The sequence below is a fragment of the Balaenoptera acutorostrata genome, chromosome 1 (genome assembly GCF_949987535.1).
Source record: "Balaenoptera acutorostrata chromosome 1, mBalAcu1.1, whole genome shotgun sequence".
NCBI classification, from domain to species: Eukaryota; Metazoa; Chordata; class Mammalia; order Artiodactyla; family Balaenopteridae; genus Balaenoptera; species Balaenoptera acutorostrata.
Window position 1 is genome coordinate 113,124,396 of NC_080064.1, and position 23,520 is coordinate 113,147,915.

At 54.5% G+C, this 23,520-nt stretch overlaps 1 protein-coding gene across 2 annotated transcripts; it reads left to right on the forward strand.

Moving 5' to 3' along the window:
• The first annotated feature begins 921 nt into the window (after window positions 1-921).
• On the forward strand, window positions 922-22,793 carry ATP8B2 (ATPase phospholipid transporting 8B2). 2 transcript variants are annotated; one of them, XM_057555548.1, is made up of 28 exons: window positions 922-1,132; window positions 3,602-3,669; window positions 5,905-5,963; window positions 6,328-6,441; window positions 6,562-6,660; window positions 6,935-6,996; window positions 7,098-7,170; window positions 7,450-7,520; window positions 7,771-7,850; window positions 9,109-9,267; window positions 9,483-9,571; window positions 11,434-11,630; window positions 14,353-14,561; window positions 15,422-15,465; window positions 15,724-15,889; window positions 16,185-16,373; window positions 16,525-16,640; window positions 16,729-16,893; window positions 16,978-17,089; window positions 17,204-17,333; window positions 17,459-17,603; window positions 17,781-17,964; window positions 18,110-18,333; window positions 18,604-18,687; window positions 19,029-19,274; window positions 19,430-19,568; window positions 21,578-21,708; window positions 21,971-22,793. In XM_057555548.1, the coding sequence occupies exons 2-28, from the start codon at window positions 3,639-3,641 to the stop codon at window positions 22,247-22,249; spliced, it is 3,597 nt and encodes a 1,198-aa protein (XP_057411531.1). In that variant the 5' UTR covers window positions 922-1,132; window positions 3,602-3,638; the 3' UTR covers window positions 22,250-22,793. The 2 variants fall into 2 exon arrangements, with proteins under 2 accessions (XP_057411531.1, XP_007178557.1); XM_007178495.2 differs by having other exon boundaries at window positions 924-1,132; window positions 17,228-17,333.
• The last annotated feature ends 727 nt before the right edge of the window (window positions 22,794-23,520 follow it).

The window sequence follows — 23,520 nt, forward strand, 5'->3', positions numbered from 1 at the left end:
GTTTACTCATCTAGGCATCGCTTCCTCCTAAACTGGGGAGGATGCCTGGACAGGGAGAATTGAGGAGGATCAGGTAAGGGACCCAGGCTTTTCATCCCCTCCTGCCCCAGGCAGGTTTTCGGACCCTGGACTTCCAGGAACGCAGTTCCTCAAAGTAGCCGCCAGAGGGTGCGCACCCTGGAACCCAGATTGGGAAGGCTGCGGGAATCCGCAGGATCGTGGGGGCCGACCATCCAGTGCGGGGCATAACCCAGGGGACTTCCTCCAAAGCTTGGTCCCCACTGCCTGACTCCTTGCTCTCATAACCTCAGCGCCGCCCGCCTTTCCGCTCACTGGGGCGCCTCGCCTAGATTCAGCACCCCGCAGATAGTAATTAGGGGTAGGGGGAGCCGCCTCCACCAAGGGGGCGTGGTGGGGGGAAAAAGGGAGGGCCGCCAGAGGAACACAGGCACGCAAGCGCCTAGAGACTGGGAGAGCAAGCGGGAGAAACTGAGGCACGACCCAATACCTAGACATTCCGGGCTGTGTCATTGAAGGAGAGGGTGAACAGTGAGATGAGCCAGGGCGAGGAGAGAAGGCGAAGGAACAGAGGGAATGAGTGTAGGGGTAAAGAAAGCTGGCGCGGAGGAAAATGCTCGTCGTTCACCGCTTCCCTAACTCTCTCACACATTAGCAGATAAACAGCGTTCTTCTGTTTCCTTTTTTTCAAATAAAAAAAGAAAAAAATCTCAGCGCTCTCTCGCCTCCAGACTTTTGTTTGTTCGTTTGTTTTAGACCGGGGATGGATCGGAGAGTGGGTGGGGTGGGGATCACGGCCTCACACTGCGGAGGCGCATCAGAGGGGTTAAGACCCTCCCCCTGCCCCGCACAAAGATGGCGGCTCCCGCCTTCCCTCTCCCTCATCCCTCCCCAAAACCCCCTCCCGCCCCCCGCCCTCTCCCGCCACCTCCGTCACTTCCGCCCCGCCGTGGCCGAAACTGACACAAAGTAGCGGGCCGAGGCCCGGGGGGGAGAGGGGCTGCAGCTGGGGGGGCGGGAGCCCGCGGGGAGCTGAGCCGAGCGCCCCCCGCCGCAGCCCCCGGCATGGGCAGGACGTGGCCGCCGGGGCGGGCGCCGAGCGCTGAGCGCTGAGGTGAGGTTTGGCAAGGCGGGGGCAGCAGCCCAGGAGCGCGGGGCCGGGAGGGCAGGGGGAGATGCTGCTGCGGACGCGGACTCGGGACTGGAGGGGCCGGGGCGGGGGGTGTGGGCAGGGGCGGACAGGGGACAGGGAGTCGGAGCTGCGGTGAGACGGAGGAGGGGGAGTGGATGATTGGAGAGAAGATGGTGTTGGGTGCCTGAGGGTGGGGAAGATTCGGGAGGCCGTCCGCAGGATGGGAGGGTGGGGTGCTGAAGGGGCGCGTGGAGACCAGCAAAGGGGCGCGGGAGTGCGGAGGAGAAGCTTATGGAGCAGCGGAGAGGGGAGAACCGGCCAGAGTCGTGGGGGTGAGGGGAGTACCCGGGGTCCGAGGGTTTGGGTGCCCGGAGAAGGGAGTTTTGGGGTGGTAGGCGCTGTCTCTGTAAGGTGGAGGTCTCTGTGCGTGAGGAAGACCAAGGGTGCCAGGCGAGGTCCTAGCTCTGGGAGTCCAGAGCTGGGAGAGAGTCCTGGGTTCTGTCCTTGGCCATGGAAAGTGGCCAGGCGTTGGTGGCAAGTGAGCTGGGGGTCTTGGATTCCATTCTCTTCTGTTTTCCTGACCTGCCCATAAATATCCCTGCCAGCTTCCTCTAAAAGAAGGGGTCAGGCTTCCTGGGTTTGGACTGGAGGGGAGCAGGGGCCAGGCCTAGAGGAGGAGCCGTTTTCCTCCATGGAGCATTGCCTTCTTCCCAGAGCTGGCTATTTTTATCCCAAATGTGGCTGCAGAGGGGGCTGGGGCAGGGTGACGGGGCAGAGCGACGTGGCTAATGGGCCTGGGCTCAGAAAACCCAGGCTGTGTGAGATTGGGAAGGAGAAGTGAGAGGGTCCCTGTTCCCAGGTCTCCCCGCTCCCTTTCCTTCCCTATTATGGCACCCCAGAGGGGATGAAGTCTGGGGCCAGCCAGCTTTCAGTCTCCCCAGGGTCTTAGAGGTAAAACAACTTTCCTGAGCAGTGTCCAGACTCCTGGCTCCTGAGAGCCTGTGCGGCTCCTTCATTAACTCTTTCTTTCATAGGAGTCAAACCCTGATCTTCAGGCTGATAGTGTTTCTTGACTGCCTCCCTCCCTGAGGGCGGGGCTGGCTATGGAACTTGTGATGCCCACCCTTGCATCCTCTCTTTTAACCTCTCTCTCCATGCCCCACCCTCCTATGACTCATACTCTAGACTGGGTGGAGACCCTGGCTGGGGGCCTTGTAGGAAGGCTTGGCATCTCGAAAACGTGGATGAGGTTTTTCTTCCTGATCCAGGCACCCTTGGTTGCCAGGGTCGGGGAGGGTCAGAGAGGAAAAGGACTTCTGGCTCTAGGTATTGCCTGATTGGGGTTCAGGAAGGGAGTCCGGCTTAGTGAACGAAGAACTGGTGTGGGTGACAGGGCCTTGGCCAGAGTGTGTAATTATAGAGGCTGGGCAGACAGACAATTAGTATCTCTTGGGGCTGACAGGCTGGCAGGGTGTTCCCAGGAGGCTGGAGACAGGGGAACCAAGGGGGATGAAGGCTTTCCACCCAGACGAAGAAAGAGGAGGTGGACAAGAGGACCCAGGACCTGGCTGGCAGCTTCCTTTGAGCCAAGCTGGGATGAGGCTCTGTGACCCTGTCTATAGGCCAGGGCTTTTACCTTTTTAGGTGAAAGGAAGGACATGGGGAGATAGAAAGAAGCAGAGGTCCATCTGACTGATGCTCCCTGAGCTTGCACCCAGTGCCATACTGACTGGACTAGGCTTGGGGTGAGAGAGAGAGAGCTAGGGATGACTCCCCAGCAGGGTTGAAAAGACCCCTTTGCTGGCCCAGAAGGGCGGTTGACCCAGACTGAGAGGAAGTGGTTTGGGGACTGTGTGCAGGAAGTGAAGGCCAAGCCTCTAAAGTGAGCTCCCCTGGAGGAGGTGATAATGGAAGCCCCAGTAATGGAGGGGGGATGGGAAGATTATAAGCTTTTTGAGAAGGGTGGAGCCTGCCCACCCTGTTTCCTGATGCTCTGCCAGGTGTTTCCTGGCTCATGTTCCCTCAACCCCACCCTTTAGTGGAAATTCTGCTTTCCAGTAAACACAGGCACCCACTCACTGCCACCAGGAGGGCACATGGGGCATCCTTTGTCCCTGGGATGGGTACCTTGAGAGCTGTGCCCCTCCTGTCAATATCTGGCCTCTTCTCTTTGCCTCCTTCCTTTCCCAGCAGGTCTTGGTTTTTGTAAGCGGTCAGTCCCCTCATGTTATCCAAGGCAGAGGCATGGGGGGAGGCGGTGGGGAAGTTCCCTCTTCTTTCTCAGGGACCTATCAGGGTAGTAAGAGCAGAGTGTTGCTGTGGAGTTAGTGGGGAAGGCTGGGGGAGGGGCAAGTTCAGAACTGGGGAAGAAAACCTTCAGGAGGAGTCTGAAAAGGGGAATGAAGGTTACCCTCAGTTTCCTGACCTCACGCATATGTCACCTTCCTGCAGGGTCTCCCATGGGATTGCTGGGACCTTGCTGGGTGAGATGGCACTGTGTGCAAAAAAGCGCCCCCCAGGTAAGACAGGCAGGAGGCGGGGTCGGGGGGAATCCCTGGGACCATCAAGAGTGGGTGTTATTATGGCTCAGGGAGCAAAGGGAAGAGGGACGACAGGTAATGAGCCTGAAGGAGGGTAGATTGCAGGCCCTATCCATCCTGCGGGGAGCCTTAGGAAACCGAATTATTCGCCTTGATTCCCTAAGCTGGGTTCTTCCCCAGGAGGGTGCTGAGTACCTGACCCTCACCCCCAAACACATAGACTCTTATCTTATCTTGGGGCACCTGGAACTCCCATTCCGTGGTCTGGGGAGCCCGGGGTGCTGTGTTCGCACCATCTCCTCTCCGTCCTCGCACTTCGTTTCCTCCCCTCATTTTCCCATCCAAGGCCAGGTCCTCCTTGTTTTCCTGAGGGCGGGGGCGGGGGTGGGAGGCGGTGGGATGAAAGCGGTTGCCCCGGACAACGCTGGCAGTCCCCTCACCCGCATTGGCCGGGCCGAGGGAGGCGGGACTCCGTGCTGGCTTTCGCCTACGCGGCGCGCTGGCAGGCGGCTACCCCTGCAGTCGGGGGAGCGGGCGGGGGCGGAGCCCAGGGAGTGCGAGTCGTGTCCGGGGCCACTCAGAGCGCGCTGGCGTCCGCGGGGGGCATCGGGGGCGGGGGCGGCGCAGCAGAGCGCGCGGCGTCGCCGGGTGCGAGCGGCCGGGAGGATGGCCGGGGCTGCAGGTGGGGCGCGCGCCACACGGCCGGGGCTCCACTCTGAGCTGCCGCAGCTCCGGTGCCTCCCCGGGGGGCCGCCCCATCGGAGCCGCTGAGGCCGAGGACAGACCGACAGACAGCCCGCCCTTCCCCCGCTCAAACTGGGATCATGACGGTCCCCAAGGAGATGCCCGAGAAGTGGGCCCGGGCCGGGGCTCCCCCCTCCTGGAGCCGAAAGAAGCCCTCTTGGGGGACAGGTAACGGGAGGCAGCGACTGGCAGCTCTCCCGGGCCCGTAATTTACCCCCTCCCTCCCTCACATTCGCTTGTCCCCGGCCTCCCCCAGCCTTCCCATGTCCTCTGCAGACCCAGAGATCCTGACTCCGAAGGTTTTGGTCCCTACCTCTCCTTTTGCATGGTCTTTGGTGACTGCACAGGCGACTCAGCCTGAGGGGTCCCCTCTGGAGAAGTTTTGGGAGTAAGGTGACCACGCAGGGAAGGAGCACTCTGGGTAGGCAGAGGATGCAGTGGTCTGAGGTTTTTGTTACTGCAGTGTGCTCTGCAGGGGGCTTGGAAGGGGGTGAGGGAAGGCGCCTGGAATGCTGCCTTTGGCTCCAGGACAGGTTTGCATTATGTTTACTACCTAACCAGGGTACCCCCTTTTTCAGCCTGTGGTTGTGACCATGGGAGATGGGCTGGAGAACCCTTCCTAGGACAACCCCATGTTTTGGGACCTGAACTTGGTGCCTGCAGTCCCAGATCTGTGGGTGTTCAGAATAGGTGTAGTTCATTTGTCACTAAGTGACAGATGTGTTGTTTAGGGGAAATATGTGCAGATGGCACAAGAAAGGTTACGGTTAGAGAGCAACTGCTTCAACTACATCCCATTCCTCCCTCTTTCATCTCTGTCTCAGTCTGCATGACCCATATCCCTGACCAGCCCCCGCCCCCCGACTTGAAGATGAGCTTTGAAATAAGATGATGTCATTGTGGGCCAGTCAGAAGCCGCTGCTGATGACATGTGACAAGCAGAGGCTTCTGTAGGGGGGACTGCACGTGGGGCTGGGTTGCTGCCGCAGAGCAGTTACAGGGCACAGTGACCCTCTGTCTTGCCACCCACCCCACCCACTAGGTTAGGAGGAGGGCAGTACCGTGGCTGGATCTGCAGGGGTTTCCAGGAGAAGGAAGCTTAGTGTCTTCAGCTGCTGTTCCTCTGGAGATACCCAAGACCGTTAATTCCTACAGCATTAATTAGAGGGATGGGGGAGAGAAACTGAGTGTCCCCAGTGGAAGACCTTGATGGTTGTTGGTGAGGAAAGGAGAAGGCATCCTGTCCTGAGAATGTAATACCTGCAGAGCCCAGTGGTCAGGCTGGTGGTGAGAGGTGGACTAGAGGGAAGACTTTAGTGGCATCTCAGGTGTGGTGCTAACTCCTTAAAATCTCTGTGCTGTGGAGGGAACCAAGGGCCCTCAGTGGAAAACCCATAGAGCGGGGTGGGCCTGACAAGGTGTTGGGCCAGGCCTCAGTTTGCTCCTGACTGCAGCATCATTCTGTTGCAGAAGAAGAAAGGAGGGCGCGGGCCAATGACCGAGAATACAATGAGAGATTCCAGTATGCGGTAAGTGGCTCTAGACCACCTGTGCTCTCCTCCTGAGTCAGAAAGGGGGAAAGGTGCATCCCATCTGTCCTAGGCTGGGACAGAGGGCTGACTGCTGGGAGAGTGCTTGAGGGAGGGGAGGGCAGCCTCCTCGCCACTCTCCACCTGCTATGTGCTGAATTTTTCATGGCCTTCACCTGTCAGTGAAGCAGGATACATTGACCCCGTGAGACTCTCTTCTCTCCTCCTCTTTCGCCCTCCCACACCTCTGGTCACTGGCTTTTGGGGAGAGAGGTTTGGAAAGTGTAGACGGAGGAGGCAGCCTCAGTCTCGTTCTGGGTTGGGGTTGGAGGCTGCCTCATGATCTTCTCTCCCACTGCCACAGAGTAACTGCATCAAGACCTCCAAGTACAATATTCTCACCTTCCTGCCTGTCAACCTCTTTGAGCAGTTCCAGGAAGTTGCCAATACCTACTTCCTGTTCCTTCTCATTCTCCAGGTAAGTGACCTGTGGTAAACCCTTTGCAACTCACAAAGCGAAATAAAGTCAAGGAAGAGAAAGGTCTAGGGGAAACGAGGACGGGGCCTTGGAGGCGTGACTTCTCTTTCCTTTTTTCAGTTGATCCCACAGATCTCCTCCCTGTCCTGGTTCACCACCATTGTGCCTTTGGTTCTTGTCCTCACAATCACAGCTGTTAAAGACGCCACTGATGACTATGTGAGTTGTTGTCGTTCTTTTACCTTTTTCCCACCCCCCCACCCCACAACTCACCTTCCTCCACCCAGCACAATTCCTCGGTGACCTTGCCATCCCTTACCTGGTCCAGCTAGATCCATGATATCTTGGCTGAGAGTAGGGAGGGGGAGTCAGGAAGAGAGTAGACCTGTGAACAGGTGTAGACAAGGTGGTACCCAGCGTGCTCTGCATTCCACTGATCATCTAAGTCCCTTGGAGTGGGAGAAGGTGTCTTACCTTTCTTTCCTCTTTTCAGTTCCGCCACAAGAGTGATAACCAGGTGAATAACCGTCAGTCTCAGGTGCTGATCAATGGAATGTGAGTGCCCTTTGGAGACTGAGGGCCTTGGGGAAGAAAGGGGTCCCCTGGGAACTTCTCTAGCTACTGACAGCCTCTCCTCTATCTTCTCATTGCCTCAGCCTCCAGCAAGAGCAGTGGATGAATGTCTGTGTTGGTGATATTATCAAGCTAGAAAATAACCAGTTTGTGGCGGTAAGGGACAAGGTGCCCCTCTAGGCCTACAGGGCTCTACCTTTACTTTGGCAGAAAGGGATGAGTCTTTCCTGATTGACTATTGCCTCTTAAACACCCATGGGAGGAAACCTCCTTGAGTGGGAAGCTTCTGTGTCATATTAATATGCCTCCTTTCTAGCCATTCACGTGCTTGGGACTAAGCAAACCAAGAGTGCTTAGTGGAAGGAGGGATCATCAAAGAGTCCATTGGGGGTGGAGGATTGGGTCTTTGGCCTTCTCACTAGGTTTTCTTTCTAGGCGGATCTCCTCCTCCTTTCCAGCAGTGAGCCCCATGGGCTGTGTTACATAGAGACAGCAGAACTCGATGGGTAAGTCGCATGCTCAGTGTCACACATCTCCTTCTGCCTCCTTTGGGGTAACAAGCTTGTTTTTGAAAGAGGTTCCCAGGTCTGGGGTCTGTACCTTTTGGAAAATTGATGGGTAAGAAAGGCTTTGGGTGTGTAAAAGAATTACCTACCTCGTAATGCCTGGGGGTGGTGGTGCTCCATGGTCAGGTGCCCCCAGGTAGAATCTAGAGGAAGGGAAGGGAACCAGGCCTCAGGGACACTGTCCTTCCAGAGAGACCAACATGAAAGTACGGCAGGCGATTCCGGTCACCTCGGAATTGGGAGACATCAGTAAGCTTGCCAAGTTTGATGGTGAGTAGTTTTGGAGAAGCAACTTTCAGGTAGAGGAGGTGGGTGGGTTTGGGGCTTTAAATTGTGCCTTCTCTTTTTGGCTTCTTGTTCCTGTGATTATGCAGCACCCTGGACTTTTTTGGGTGGTTGGGGAGCAGGGGTGTCAGGAATGCCGGGTGGCTATCATTTACTTGTGAATTGATGGTCATTTCAAGAGATCTTCATGGCTGATAGCTCCCTCCTTGCTGTACATGTTGAAATTCAGCTTATTCTTATTTCTTATTCGTCTCAGAATAATGATATATGCTCCTTCTAGCAAGACAAACTATGTAGCATGTATAAGAAAAAGCCCTCCTTCCCTCCAATTCTAGTCTCCTTAGGTAGTCACGTTAACTGGCAGTTTAGTGTGTATTCATCCACACTTTTCTCTGTTTATACAGACACGTGAGCATAAATCAATGGGATCATACTGTACTAAAATCTCTGCAACCGCCTTTCTGTACTTATTAAATTCATCATAAGTATCTTATCATGTCGCTATGTAAAGAAATTTACATCATTCTTTTTCATAACCATATAATGTTTCAAAGAATTGATGTATTGTAATTTATTCAGCTCTCCCCTGACTATTCAGTTGTTTCCAGTCTTTTACTCTTCAAATAATGCTTCAATAAAATTGTTGTGAGCTATGCTATCATTTCTTTTTTTTTTTTTTTAATTTGGCTGTGTTGGGTCTTGGTTGCTGCACGCAGGCTTTCTCTTGTTGCAGCGAGGGGGAGCTACTCTTCGTTGTGGTGCACGAGCTTCTCATTGGGGTGGCTTCTCTTGTTGTGGAGCACAGTCTCTAGACGCGTGGGCTTCAGTAGTTGTGGCACGTGGGCTCAGTAGTTGTGGCGCGCAGGCTCAGTAGTTGCGGCGCATGGCCTTAGTTGCCCCACGGCATGTGGCATCTTCCCGGACCAGGGCTCGAACCTGTGTCCCCTGCACAGGCAGGCAGATTCTTAACCACTGCGCCACCAAGGAAGCCCTATGCTATCATTTCTGTAGAATGAGTCCTCAAAGTGGGATTACTGGGTCTGAGGGTATGTATACTTTTAATGGGAGTTCATGCTGCTTCATTCCTTTCCCAGAAAGTTGCATCAGTTCACACTCCCACCAGCAGTGTGTGATGGGCTCACATCCTAACACCATCTCCCTGCAGCTGCTTTTTCTGTGTTCCTGTCCTGTGGTTAAGCTACAGACTGCACCTCGAGCAGGGGCACTCTTGTCTTCTGTTCAGGTGAAGTGATCTGCGAACCTCCCAACAATAAGCTGGACAAATTCAGCGGAACCCTTTACTGGAAGGAGAACAAGTTCCCCCTGAGCAACCAGAACATGCTGCTGCGGGGCTGCGTGCTGCGAAACACCGAGTGGTGCTTCGGGCTGGTCATCTTTGCAGGTGAGCCTCCTAGGGCCCAAAGAAAGAAGGGTGAGAGTTGCTGCCTTCACCCTCCCACAGGAATGTGGGAGGAGGCTAAGTGGGCCCTGGATCCAAGCTTCTCATCCAGCCAGTGTCTCTCTTCCACCCTGATGTCCTGTAGTCTGGGGACCGGGGCAGAAGCCCAGAGGCAGATTTGTTATTTGGCTTTCCCAGCCCTTTGCATTCCTTTCTAGGTCCTGACACTAAGCTGATGCAGAACAGCGGCAGGACAAAATTCAAGAGAACAAGTATTGATCGCCTAATGAATACACTGGTGCTCTGGGTAAGGCATCCCACATATGGTTCCTGCCCCTGCCCTTCTGGTTCTCCCTGGGCGGGTCCCTTTACTTCCATCTCTCCTCTCTGGTCAGTAGTCAGCCTTCAGGTTTTAGCTTTAAAGCCACTGGCAGGTCAACCACTCAAAGACAGTGTTTATTTCAGGCGCTTTTTGGACTTGGAAGATGTTATTTAAAAATCCTTAGGAGCGTGCATGAATCAACAACTTAAAGAAAGTTAAAACAAATCTTCCCTTCTCTGGATTCCAGTTATGATGGTGACTTAGCTTAGCATGTGACCTTCTGTTTGCTTTGCCAGGGACAAGGAGGCCTTCATGGGGATGGAGAGCGAATTAAAAGAAAAATTTCCATTTGGAGTATGGATAGCAGGGTCTTTTCCCCTGACTTCCAAGAGCAAAGGATCCCAAAGGAAAAGTTTCTGTTTTAGTTTTTGGCAATTCCTGAATCCTTCCCTTGTTTGGCTAGAAATTTGAGCTCCTTGTTGGGCTCTCCTCCCCTTCTTGTGCTCCCACTGCCTGCTGCCTGCCCCCCACACGCCAGCTTGCAAAAGCTGGGGTCAGCCTCTGGTGAGACAGTTTCCTCCTTGGCCTTGAAGGGTTTGCAGAAACCCCAGCCTGAGAGGCTATCAGGCCAAGGCTTGCATCGCCCCCTGGTAGTCCTTGGGCATCAGGATGGTTCCTGCTTTGTTTCAAAGCATCCAGAGTGGAGGCAGCTTTGAAGATAGATGTCTGAAATCACACAATGGTCTCAATTTTTTTCTTTTAAACCACCAAAACTTTCTTATGATCCTTCTTCAAGGACTCCAAGCTTTATAAGTTTTTTGACTATTAAGAAATCTACATTTATGAAGACATAATTTGTGTCTTGGTTAAAAAACTTTTTTTGGCAATCTGTATAAGATAATGAACATTACAGAAACTTGGCATTTTTTAAAAAATATTTATTTATTTATTTATTTATTTATTGCTGCGCTGGGTCTTAGCTGTGGCATGTGGGACCTTTAGTTGCAACATGAGAACTCTTAGTTGTGGCATGTGGGATCTAGTTCCCTGAGCAGGGATTGAACCCAGGCCCCCTGCGTTGGGAGCATGGAGTCTTAGCCAGTGGACCACCAGGGAAATCCTGGCATTTTTGTTGGCTTGTAGAGGCTTAGCTCCAGTAAATGGGTGATTTCTAATAAGCTTCTTTGGTATGTTGAAAGTAGCTCACCCCCACTCTTACCATCTTTGAGGTCTCTCAAATGTTCTAGGATGTCAGAGTGGGAGCTACACAACCATTTCAGCCCTCCCAGCATACAGTTGAGAAAACGTCGTGAGAAAAAGTCCACGTGATGGTCAGTGACAGACTAGAACCTGTCACCAGTTCTGGGTGCTTCCCACTAGAGCATGCCACCATTTTAAAGATGCCTGAGGGGATTCCCTGGTGGCGCAGTGGTTGAGAATCCGCCTGCCAATGCAGGAGACACGGGTTGGAGCCCTGGTCCGGGAAGATCTCACATGCCATGGAGCAGCTAAGCCCGCGAGCCACAACTACTGAGCCTGCGTGCTGCAACTACTGAAGTCCGCATGCCTAGAGCCCGTGCTCTGCAACAAGAGAAGCCACCGCAATGAGAAGCCTGTGCACTGCAACGAAGAGTGGCTCCCACTCGCCACAACTAGAGAAAGCCAGTGCGCAGCAACGAAGACCCAACGCAGCCAAAAATAAATAAATAATAAATAAATTTATAAAAAAAAAAAAAGATGCCTGAGCTTTCGAGGGCTCAGGGTACCAGTGGTGACCTTCAGGGATGCACTTGGTTTTGAGGGCTTCCTAAGTGGCAGCTTAGCCTCTGCTTCTCATTCCTCTGCAGATTTTTGGATTTCTGGTCTGCATGGGGGTGATCCTAGCCATTGGCAATGCCATCTGGGAGCATGAGGTCGGGACACGCTTCCAGGTCTACCTGCCCTGGGATGAGGCGGTGGACAGTGCCTTCTTCTCTGGCTTCCTCTCCTTCTGGTCCTACATCATCATCCTCAACACCGTCGTGCCCATATCGCTCTATGTCAGGTATGCGCTCTCTCTGCTCTGGGGTCTCTCCAGGGAGCTCAGGTGGTCCCTTGGCAAACTTCTCTCTTCTGTGAAGGTGCAATTCTCGAGAGGGAACTTGGGGTCCTCTCCTTCCTGTGCTGTGAACATTTTATATTACCTGTTTATCTTTCTGTACAAAGCAAACTTCACCACAGTTTCCTGGCACTTTGGATTGTATTAGAACAAAAACCATATTGATTTATTCAGCACATATTTATCGCATGCCAACTTTGTGCAAAGAAGCATGCTAGGTGCTGTGGCACATACAGATGTATTAGGAATGGATTTCCTTCCCTCCAGGAGCTTCAGTCTAGTAGAGGGAGATAAATCTGAACATGTTCTAAAACAAAATGGGAACTAGTGCTGTAACACCTTCAGTGTTACCCTTACGTGTAAAGCAAGGGGACACAGTTGATGTGTAATACAGCCTCTGCCTTCAAAAGCAGCAGACTGGTAGGGGAGGAGAGATGCAAACAGTGAAAGACACCGAGCTACCATGCATCCCACTGAGATACCACAGAGGCACAAAGTGCCATGAGGGTTGGAAGAGCATTACTCCCCGCATAGTTAATCAGGGAGGACATCTTTGAAGAGGTTGCTGGTGGACTGAGCTTTGAATGGCGGCAGGGATGGGTGAAGGTGGAGCCTGGAGGAGAGGGCTGGAAACAAAGGCACAGAGATAGGGACCTTGGAATGGTTGGTCCTGGGACAGTTTGGCAGGAGCATGGACTGTGAGTGGGGGGCTGTGAGACAGAGAGCTGGAAACATAAGCTTGTTCCCTATCGTGGAGGGTCCTGAATCTTTGCCAATGGACTTTTACTTAGTAAACCATTAAAAGATTCTTTAAAAAAATCTAAAGAATGCTTTAGGAAGTGTTGGCTGGCAGTGGTTAACAGCATGAATAGGAGTAAGAGGACGTCTAGGATGTTTGCAGGAAAGAGAATGTTAACAGGGAGAATGAATAGGAAGGGCAGGGGGATGCAGGAGGAAGAAAGAATGGCAAGAAGAGAGAAGATCTCTTTGTATTTAGTGCTTTGCACTTGAGATAAGAGAACCTGTGACTTTTTTTAATTTATCAAATTGTATACTTTATCATTATTATTATTATTTTGGCTGCGTGGCTTGTGAGATCCTAGTTCCCTGACCAGGGGTCAAACCCAGGCGCTCGGCAGTGAAAGCGCAGAGTCCTAACCACCGGACCGCCAGGGAACTCCCAACCTGTGACGTTTTTAAGGAAATGCTTTACAGAGATGCTCAGATCTCTTCCCATATGTTGTTTTTGTTCACATAGGTTCCCCAGATCGTCCTCAGATCTCCCCACTAGCCACTGAGTCCTAGTGCTGTTGACAGTGAGTAGGAGATAAGGAGTTTCTGTGCTGAGGGTGGACAGTGGGGCTTTTATCGAGCATTAGGAGGAGACTCAGAAGGCTTGTGGTTTAGTCCTGCCTACTCAGTAGCCACGTGACCTCAGGCAAATCCACAGTCCCTTAGGGCCTTGGTTTTCTCATGTAAAATGGGAAGAATAATACCAGTTTCATCCTCTTCATAGGGACATTTTGATATAAGATACAAGATTGGAAAATACATTTTAAAAATTAAATTACTGTACGAATAACACGTGGTAGCGTGTTCATCATTATCATCGCAGCTCTGGTATTTCATTACTATTTAAAGGTTTTCTTGTTTCCAATCTGATTTTTTTTTTTTTTTCCATCTTTGGACTTTGCTGTCTTTGTTTTGTATCCAAGTTCACTCGAAGCCTATGGTAGCTGCCTGAGAAAGTTTCTAAGTCCCATCAGGTTACAGTACGTGTGTTTGCGGGGAGGGTGGAGAGGGGACGCTTGATCAGCAGAGCGGGGCAAAGGCCATTAAGGCATTTCCAGCCAGCTCATTTTTTGTGTGGTAACTGGATGCTGACAGCAGCCTCAGTCAGGTTGGAAGCAGGGTTCCAGATGTGGCCCCGTTGCTTGGCTGTGCTGGACCTAAACATGGGGCCCTTTCTGAGATGCTGACAGTCCAAATCCCAGGGGTAATGCCTAGCAAAGAGGATGATGCGAACAGACCTCTGGGACGCTGAGAGGCCTGTGCCATTGTAAACTGGTGTTATTGCCCAGGCTCTCGAGGCCCCGCTCCCTTCTGGAGTCAGCATCTCAGTCTGCCCCGCCTTCTTCCCAAACACCCCAGGTCAGGTTGTGCAGCCCAGAGCCGGGCGGAAGGAGCGAGCTCGGCCTGTGTTCGGGCAGCGAGGCACGGGCTCCAGGGCCTCCTCGGTTTCCCCTCCCTGCAGGGGCGTCTGTGTGCCTGTGGCACGCGCAGCACCCTCATTATTTCTTTTTCTCTTTTTTTTTTTCTCTTCCTTCTCTCTTGCACTTTCTCTTGTTTTCTCTGCATGGTTTCTGTATTATTAGTCCTGAGGTAAGAACTGGTCGAGTGCCTTGTCCGCAGTCCCTTCTCCTCTGCCTGTGCCGTCTGTCCCGCCTGCCCAGGCCCTTTGCACCTTTTTGTCTGGAGAGCGTCGGAGGGTCGGGGTCGGGGACCCCCACCTTTAGGCTCTCCTTGCCCTCCCCCACCCAGGTGTCCTTGCCCAGGTATCCGCTCCGTTCTTGTTTCTCCCCAGGCGGAGGGCCTGCAGCGAAGGCCCGTGGGGGTGGGGTCCCCCTCCCCTTCCTGCCCCCAGCCTCACCTCCTGTACCCTGTGCAGCGTGGAGGTCATCCGCCTGGGCCACAGCTACTTCATCAACTGGGATAAGAAGATGTTCTGCATGAAGAAGCGGACGCCCGCGGAGGCGCGCACCACCACCCTGAACGAGGAGCTGGGCCAGGTGGAGTACATCTTCTCCGACAAGACAGGCACCCTCACCCAGAACATCATGGTCTTCAACAAGTGCTCCATCAACGGCCGCAGCTACGGTAGGGCTGCGCCTCCAGGGACCGAGGGCTTGCGTCTCGCCTGAAGGATTGTGCTACTGGGGCTCCCACAATTGTCTTGATGTTTGGGTTTTACTTCTTTCCTACCTGGGTCTGCGGGACTTGAGAGGGTATGCTCTGCGCCCCGGGTCAGGAGATAGACACTGACAGTGCTTCCCCTCTCCTCTGCTGGCGCCCTCACCCCGATCCCAGCTCCAGGAAGTAGGGGAGCTCCTTGGCTGTTTGAAGTGAGGCCCTAGACACTGGCCCCTGGGCACCCCGGCCAGGTTGGACCTTGTCAGCCCTGGTGGAGTCTAGACTCTCCCCGTGTTGCTGTCCAGGGCCCTTGTGAGTCTCTGGAATGTGACCATGGCCTTTCCAGTGTGGCCCCGCTGCAGTGGCCTTGTGGCTGAGCTGCTGGGATGGCTTGGACAGGGTGTGTGGGGTCTTTTATGCAGAATGAACCCCTTTCCTAACTGCTTTCTATACTAACCCAGGCCCCATGGCCAGTGTGTGAGGCTTTGTCTGCTGTGCAGGCCTAAAGAGCGAAAGGTGCCCGAAGGGGCCTGGGAGCCCTGGGGACATGGGTGTGGAATTGGAGCTGCCCTGGGGGGAGAGCTGGAGCGTGGACGGGGATGGGGAGCAGTGGGTGTCATGGCTTTCAGTCCTGGGGTTCTGAGGATCCAGGGTGCCTGCGCCTCCTGTCCTTTGAGTCAGCCGTGTGAATCTGGGTGACATTTACTCAGGGACTAGGGTTGCGGGTTCCAGATGCCTGTGGGGGTCCTGCGCTGGAGGCTTCTCCCCCTGCTCTGCGAGATCTCGAGCTCTGACGTTGCTCCTCCTTCTGTCCTGGCTGTGTGTAGGTGACGTGTTCGATGTCCTGGGCCACAAAGCTGAATTGGGAGAGGTAAGGTCCAGACCCCATGGTGATTGTCTGTGCCAATGAAACACAGGGTGCCTGGGCAGGGTTGGTGTGGTTAGGAGTGATGTGTTGTCTGGTCAGGAAATGGAAGCTGCTTGGAGGAAATGGTGTTCTAAGGAAGAGCTGGTAGCAGAAGTGGGACTCTTGAGGTCCACAGTAGACAGGATCTTGGTGAGGACAGCGCCTCCCTGGGAGGCAGCCTCGTGACCTACCCTTTCCTGATCGCCCTCTTACCTGCTCCAGAGGCCTGAACCCGTCAACTTCTCCTTCAATCCTCTGGCTGACAAGAAGTTCTTATTTTGGGACCCTACCCTCTTGGAGGCTGTCAAGATGGGGGACCCACACACGCACGAGTTCTTCCGCCTCCTTTCCCTGTGTCACACCGTCATGTCAGAAGAAAAGAACGAAGGTGAGGGACTTTGCCGGAGGTCTAGTGGTTAAGCCTCCACGCTTCTAATGCAGGGGGCACGGGTTTGAGCCCTGGTCAGGGAACTAAGATCCCACGTGCTGCACAGCACGGCCTTAAAAAAAAAAAAAGGAAGAACGAAGGTGCGCCGAGGATCTGGCTTGTGTTCTCCCCCACCTGACTTGTGCCTTTGGGCTCGGGCTGTGGTCTGCAGTGTGGCTGCCTGGGGCTTCCTGGGCGGGACACTTGGCTGAGAACGTGGCCACTGACACCACCTGTGTTCTTCCTCCCCACCCAGGGGAGCTGTACTACAAAGCCCAGTCGCCAGACGAGGGGGCTCTGGTCACCGCAGCCAGGAACTTCGGCTTCGTATTCCGCTCTCGTACACCCAAGACCATCACTGTCCACGAGATGGGCACAGCCATCACCTACCAGCTGCTGGCCATCCTGGACTTCAACAACATCCGCAAACGGATGTCAGTCATAGGTGAGGCCGGGACGGGGGTGCCGGGGGCATTCAGGGGCAGCATGCAGACCCGGGATGGGTGAGGTGTACTGGGTGACCCTTGATGTTTTAAGGTTGGGGGCTTCAGCTGCCTGAATTTTTCTGGGACGTTCTCCCCCCGCCCCACCCGTAGTGCGGAATCCAGAGGGGAAGATCCGACTGTACTGCAAAGGGGCTGACACCATCTTGCTGGACAGACTTCACCACTCCACCCAGGAGCTCCTCAACACCACCGCTGACCACCTGAATGTAGGCGTGAGGAAGGGGGCCCTGTGGTCCTGCTACTCGTGGGGTGGTGGGAGGGGCTGAGGGCTGACTCTCTTGACTCCTGCTCCAGGAGTATGCGGGCGAAGGGCTGAGGACCCTGGTCCTGGCCTACAAGGATCTGGATGAAGAGTACTATGAGGAGTGGGCCGAGAGACGGCTCCAGGCCAGCCTGGCCCAGGACAGCCGGGAGGACCGGCTGGCCAGCGTCTACGAGGAGGTTGAGAGCGACATGATGGTATGGGCTGCAGAACGGGCCAAGGGTGGGCAAGGAGTGGTCGTCCCTGGACTCTCTTCCCAGGGACCCTTTTGGTATTTTCAGCTGCTGGGCGCCACGGCCATTGAGGATAAGCTTCAGCAAGGGGTTCCAGAGACCATCGCCCTCCTGACGCTGGCCAACATCAAGATCTGGGTGCTGACAGGAGACAAGCAAGGTGAGAACCAGCAGGGCAGAGGAGATTGCATCTGGACACAGCCCCGTGGGGTCCTTGCATGAGCCTAGGACATCGGGCTGGCAAGTGCGCTGACCTTGTCGGGGGCCTGTCCAGAGCTCCTGCAATCTCTCTTGGTAGAGACGGCTGTGAACATTGGCTATTCCTGCAAGATGCTGACGGATGACATGACGGAGGTGTTCATTGTCACTGGCCACACGGTCCTGGAAGTGCGGGAGGAGCTCAGGTAAACAGGCCCGAGGCAGGTAGATGCTCTGCACTGTACCTGGGGGTCGGGCAGAGGTTCCCCGATTGGGCTTGAATCCCTGCTCCTGTCCTGGCAGACCACGGTCTCGTTTCCCCCCTTCACAGGAAAGCCCGGGAGAAGATGATGGACTCGTCCCGCACTGTAGGCAACGGCTTCACCTACCAGGAGAAGCTTTCTTCTTCCAAGCTCACTTCTGTCCTGGAAGCTGTGTCTGGGGAGTACGCCCTGGTCATCAACGGGCACAGCCTGGTAAGTGTCGCCATCCTTCGCTTGGGCAGTATCTTTTCAGAGAGCGGCTCTTATATCTTACTTTGTTCCCATTTCCCTGGACTTCAGGGGGGCTGCAGTCTTAAAGGGACTGGGAGGAGCTGACCCCCAGGTCTCTCCTGGAGAAGACTGGGGCTCTCTCAGCACTCTGTGTTCCAGGCCCATGCGTTAGAGGCAGACATGGAGCTGGAGTTTCTGGAGACAGCCTGTGCCTGCAAAGCTGTCATCTGCTGCCGGGTGACCCCCTTGCAGAAGGCACAAGTGGTGGAACTGGTTAAGAAGTACAAGAAGGCTGTGACCCTTGCCATCGGGGATGGAGCCAACGACGTCAGCATGATCAAAAGTGAGTGGACTGCGTAGGTGTGGCGGCTGGGCGCTGGGGAAGGGAGAGGGGCCCAGGGAGGAATGATGGGGGAGGGGGCCGAAATGTGATGTGAGTCTGAAGGGTGTGGCTGTCTTCATCCTCTTGTCATCTCTTGTCTCTGCAGCGGCTCACATTGGTGTGGGCATCAGTGGGCAGGAAGGGATCCAGGCTGTCCTGGCCTCCGATTACTCCTTCTCCCAGTTCAAGTTCCTGCAACGCCTCCTGCTGGTGCATGGGCGCTGGTCCTACCTGCGCATGTGCAAGTTCCTCTGCTATTTCTTTTACAAGAACTTCGCTTTCACCATGGTCCACTTCTGGTTTGGCTTCTTCTGCGGCTTCTCGGCCCAGGTAGTGAGCTCCCCAGTCCCCTGACTTGCCAATCCTTAAGCTCCTTAAGGACAGAGATTGTGTCTGTCCTGTTCATTGCTTGGTCCCCTTAGGGCCTAGCTGTTGTCTGATGCATGCATTTAAAAAAATGCTTGTTGAAGAAGTGGAGAGGGAGTTCCAGAAAATTCCTTAGGCCTCCACATATGCCACGTCGGCTGTCTTCCTCCGCCTGATTTGTAGTGAAGAAAGACTGCATGTTCACTCCTCTCTTGCTCCCTGTTCTCCTTCCAGACCGTCTATGACCAGTATTTCATCACCCTTTATAACATCGTGTACACCTCCCTCCCAGTCCTGGCTATGGGGGTCTTCGATCAGGTATGGGGGAGTTGGATGACCGGGCGGGCTGGGGAGAAAGACGTTGCTGCAAGGGAGACACCTGATAGTGGTAGGCTTGTGCCCACTGCCTGTGGTCCCTGGGAAGGCAGTTCTGTGAGCTGGGCAGGGTGTGGCTGGTTCTCCCTCTCAGCCGCACCTGCCCTGTAACTCCCCTGGGTTGCTGAACAAAAGATTGATTGGGGGCAGCTGGCTTGAGGTCGGATATAGCTGTCGAAGAATTTAGAAAAAAAGAGGCAGGGGGGACAGAGTCTGCCCTTGGCCTTCCTGAGTTAAAGCGGCAGCTTCTGAGGCGTCCTGTGCCACGGGCCCTCCGCACACAGGATGTCCCGGAGCAGCGGAGCATGGAGTACCCTAAGCTGTACGAGCCAGGCCAGCTGAACCTCCTCTTCAACAAGCGGGAGTTTTTCATCTGCATCGCCCAGGGCATCTACACGTCTGTGCTCATGTTCTTCATCCCCTATGGGGTGTTTGCTGAGGCCACCCGCGATGATGGCACCCAGCTGGCTGACTACCAGTCCTTTGCGGTCACCGTGGCCACTTCACTGGTCATCGTGGTCAGTGTGCAGGTAGGAGGCAGTCCGGGAACTGGCCTCCCCTCTGGAAGGGGTGGGGCTCCTGTCCTTGGGGTGCCCTGGGCACTGCAGTTCTGTTCCTGGGAGGGGGGACTGGGTTTTGGTGGGGGGGGGGTGCTCCTTCTGCCTGTAACAACTGCTTTTTGCAGATTGGGCTGGATACCGGCTACTGGACGGCCATCAACCACTTCTTCATCTGGGGCAGCCTGGCGGTTTACTTTGCTATCCTCTTTGCCATGCACAGCAATGGGCTCTTCGACATGTTTCCAAACCAGTTCCGGTTTGTGGGTGAGTGCCTGTGGCTTCCTCTTGAATCAGTGAGGAATCACAGTTGTTCTGGGACTAATGGGGTAGGTAGGCATTTATTCAACACTCTTTATGTGCCAGGTATTCTGCAAGGTGCTGTGGGGATCTAGGTGTATCCGACCCAGGCCCTGCCCTCAGAGGGTCTCCATATCCGTGAAAATGAAGAACAGCCCTGCCAGGCTACAAGGGAGGCGAAGGGGTGGTAGGCTTCATGGTCAGCAAAATGACTGTTTGTGGGGTGGTCAGGGATAGTCCCACAGAAGAGGCTGCTGAGGGTGTAGCCAGGATTGGGGAGCCAGATTCCAAGTCAGAGAGCTGGAAGTGTGAAAAGGCTGTTTATTTCCAGGAAACAGAGAGTGCTCCAGCTAGGGTGGGACAAGAATACCCTTTGAGAAGCAGTGGAAGAGAGGCTAGAAAGGCAGGCCATTTGAGGAATCAGAATGCCAGGCTGTCAGGTGTGCATTTGACTTGCCAGGAGCCTCTCTTTTTTTTTTTGAGGAGAGAGTGGGGAATGGCATCAAAGAATTACCTTAGAAAGATGAACGTGGCAGTGACAGCCAGTGAGGAAGCTGCTGTAGTGATCAAGTGCAAGGGTGTTCAGAACCGCCGCAGGGTGGCTCTGGTGGGTGGCCAAGAGGGACTGGTTGAAAGCATGAGGTGAAAGACTCATTTGCGGGTCTTGGCATTTGCTTTAGATCTGTTCATTCATTAATCCACTGGGCATTCAGTCACCCGCTATCCTGGATGCCAGGGATGCAACAGTTAACAAAACAGGCAAAATCCTTGCCCTCCTGAATCTCATATTTCAGTGAGAGAGACAAATTATTTACAAGTTAACAGCTATAATGTCTGAAATCAATAAGTCCTATAAAAAACATCAAGCAAGGTAGAAAGGTGCAAGGGTCATCAGCAAAGCCCTCTTGAGGAAGAGACATTGGCACAGAGAAATCTGAATAAAGGGAAGGAGTGAGCCATGTGCCTCTCTGGACAGGAACAGCCCAGGAAGAGGAAACAGTGACATGGAAGCCTTAGGTGAGGGCTTGTGGGGAGGTCGTCAGCAGCAGAGGAGCTGGGGGAGTGAAGGAAACGAGGTTGGAAGGTAGGGCTGAGGCAGGAGGGCAGAGATGAGAATCAGTCCAGATCATTTAAGCCTTTGTAGGTCAAAGTAAGAACTTTGAATTTTAATCTAAATGTGATAGGAAGCCATCATCAGAGGGTTTTGAGCAGGGAAATGTCATAAACTGATTTATGTTTTTACAGGATCACTCTGACTGTTTTGTGGATGATAAAAGGTAGAGGGCAAAGGTAGAAACAGGGAGACCAGCTAGGAGGCTATAGCAGTAACCCAGGTGACAATGATGGTGGCTTGGAGTCAAGTGAAAAGTGGTGGAATCTCATAGATATTTTGGAAATGGAGCCAGCAGATTGGATGGGGGCCTGAGATGGTGGGGGTAGGAACCAGGTTGACTCCGGGGCTTTTACTTGGGGCAGCTTAGTGGGTGGTGGCACCTCCTGAGCTGGGGAAGATGTGGAGCAGATTGGGGTGGAGGAAACAGTAGTTCACTTTCAGCCGTGTGAAACCGAGATGCCTGTTAGACGTTCAACAGAGATGTCAGGTTAAGGCAGTTAAAGAAGTAGGTCTGGGGACTTCCTTGGCGGTCCAGTGGTTATCATTTGGTGCTTGCACTGTAGGGGGTGCGGGTTCGACCCCTGGTCGGGGAACTAAGATCCTGCGTGTCGTGCAGCCAAAAAAAGAAAAAAAAAAAAAAGACAAAACAAAGCAGGTCTGAAGTTGTTTTCAGAGTTTGGAGCTAGAGTCCAATTTGGAGATAAATATTTGGAGAGCAGAGAGAAAGAGAAGCCAGGGATGACTTAGGTTTTGAGACTGGGGAAGTGGGGCTGCCAGAAAAAGAAATGGGGAACTCAGCGGGGGTGTGCTGCCCTTGCACCTGCTTTGTGACTCCCAGGGCCCCTGACTCCTTTGTCCCCAGGTAATGCCCAGAACACCCTGGCCCAGCCCACCGTGTGGCTGACCATCGTGCTCACCACAGTCGTCTGCATCATGCCTGTGGTCGCCTTTCGGTTCCTCAAGCTGAACCTGAAGCCGGATCTCTCAGACACGGTGAGAGGCCAGGCTGTCTGCTTTGGGGGACGGAGCCCGTGTGTCCGGAAGCCCTCGGGCTTAAATACGCCTGTGGCTGCAGTTTCTGTTAAGTGCGTGGATGGTGGTCCTCTGCCCTTCCCGGGGACAGACGCCCTGTGCAGTCTTGGAGGTGCCCGTGCCTGCCCCATCCCAGGCGCTCTGGGTCCCTTCCCTGAGGCGGTGTGTGACGCTGCCACGCTGACGCTGACGGAGGCTCCTTCCCTCACGCCTCCCCCACCAGGTCCGCTACACCCAGCTGGTGAGGAAGAAGCAGAAGGCCCAGCACCGCTGCATGAGGCGGGTGGGTCGCACGGGTTCCCGGCGCTCGGGCTACGCCTTCTCCCACCAGGAGGGCTTCGGGGAGCTCATCATGTCTGGCAAAAACATGCGGCTCAGCTCCCTGGCGCTCTCCGGCTTCACCACCCGCTCCAGCTCCAGCTGGATTGAGAGCCTGCGCAGGAAGAAGAGTGACAGCGCCAGCAGCCCCAGCGGAGGGGCCGACAAGCCCCTCAAGGGGTGACGGCTGGGACAGGGACGCCCCTTGCCGGTGAGCAGCGCACGCAGGGCTGGCCGGCCACCGAGAGGACAGCATCTCGGAACTGCGCGTCCTCATTCCTTGCCCAGGTCCTCATCCCATCTCCCCTGGTAGACTCTGTCCTGCTGGTCCCACTAGGAGTGGCCAGGGCATCCCCAGCCCAGGGCCCTCGTAGCATCTGGGAGGGTGGAGGGGGCCGGCCCCAAGGGCAGAGCGGGGGCTGACCAGCCCCAGTGGGGGATCAGATGTGGAACCAAAAACAGAAGAAAAAACTGAGAGATTGTGTCTGCCCCTGCCCTGCCTGGGAGCCCACAGGGAGACTGTAATCTCTGTATTTTTTTACTCCCACTCCCCAGAGGGGCCCCAGAGCCCCTGTTCCTGAATTACACAAGAATGTATCATGCCGGGAAGCCAGAGACCTGCTGGGGCCCTGGGCCCCTCACAGTGTGTGTGTCTCTCCTTGATTTGTGTTTGTGTCCAGTTTGGTTTTGTCTTTTTTATTTGGCAAGTGGAGGAGGCCTTTATATGACTTTTATGTTGTGATTGGTTTCTTCACTCTCCTGGGGAAGAGGAGGCCGGCTAGGTGTGGAGCGGTTTGGGAGGAGCTGGTGCCCACGAGGGACAGAGAGGCTGACCAGGGAGGGAGGTGCCTGTCAGCCAGAGGGTGCGGGGAGAGTATACAGGGGTCTGCTCCTGTCTCCTTCCTCACCTTGAGAGTGAAGTGCTACCCCTCCCCAACACACGCAACTCCTGGATTCCGTAAGTCCTGCTGGTACTGGGCTGGAGCCTAGGAAAGTGGCCCCGTCCTTCTCAGTGACCTAAAGCTGGGTGTGAAATGTAGTCCTAAGAACATTTTCTTTAATTTTAAATTTAGACCCAAGTTCACTGGCAGAGTCTGTTCTGACTTTCCTTCTCCCTCCTCGTTGGTGTTTTCCCACGCCTGAGGCGGCCCGAAAGGGGAAGCTGAGCACCACGAGACGAGGCTGAAGGGAAGCCGACCGCTACTCCTCCCTCTGGTAAAAGAGGTCCCAGCCCCTCCAGGCCCCTCACACGGCGGGAGTTGGTGGGGCCCCTGTACTGAGTGGTGGGGAAAAGCAGAGGAGGCGGCTGCCCCGTGCCTGGCTTGGTCTGGACAGCAGAGCTTCGGCTTGCCTGTCCTTCCTCTCCATCATCTACACCTAGGAAGCTCTTCCCCAAATTACGTGTCTCCCAAGCTAGTTGCTACCAAATCAGTCTTGGGAAGAATTTTTTCCTTG

Excerpts from the sequence above, each read along its gene's own strand:
- ATP8B2 (XM_057555548.1), top strand. The coding sequence starts at position 3,639 with ATGGCACTGTGTGCAAAAAAGCGCCCCCCAG. Across the intron at positions 6,997-7,097 it reads CAGGTGCTGATCAATGGAAT|CCTCCAGCAAGAGCAGTGGA; the intron begins GTGAGTGCCCTT and ends TCATTGCCTCAG. Across the intron at positions 18,688-19,028 it reads CTATGGGGGTCTTCGATCAG|GATGTCCCGGAGCAGCGGAG; the intron begins GTATGGGGGAGT and ends CTCCGCACACAG.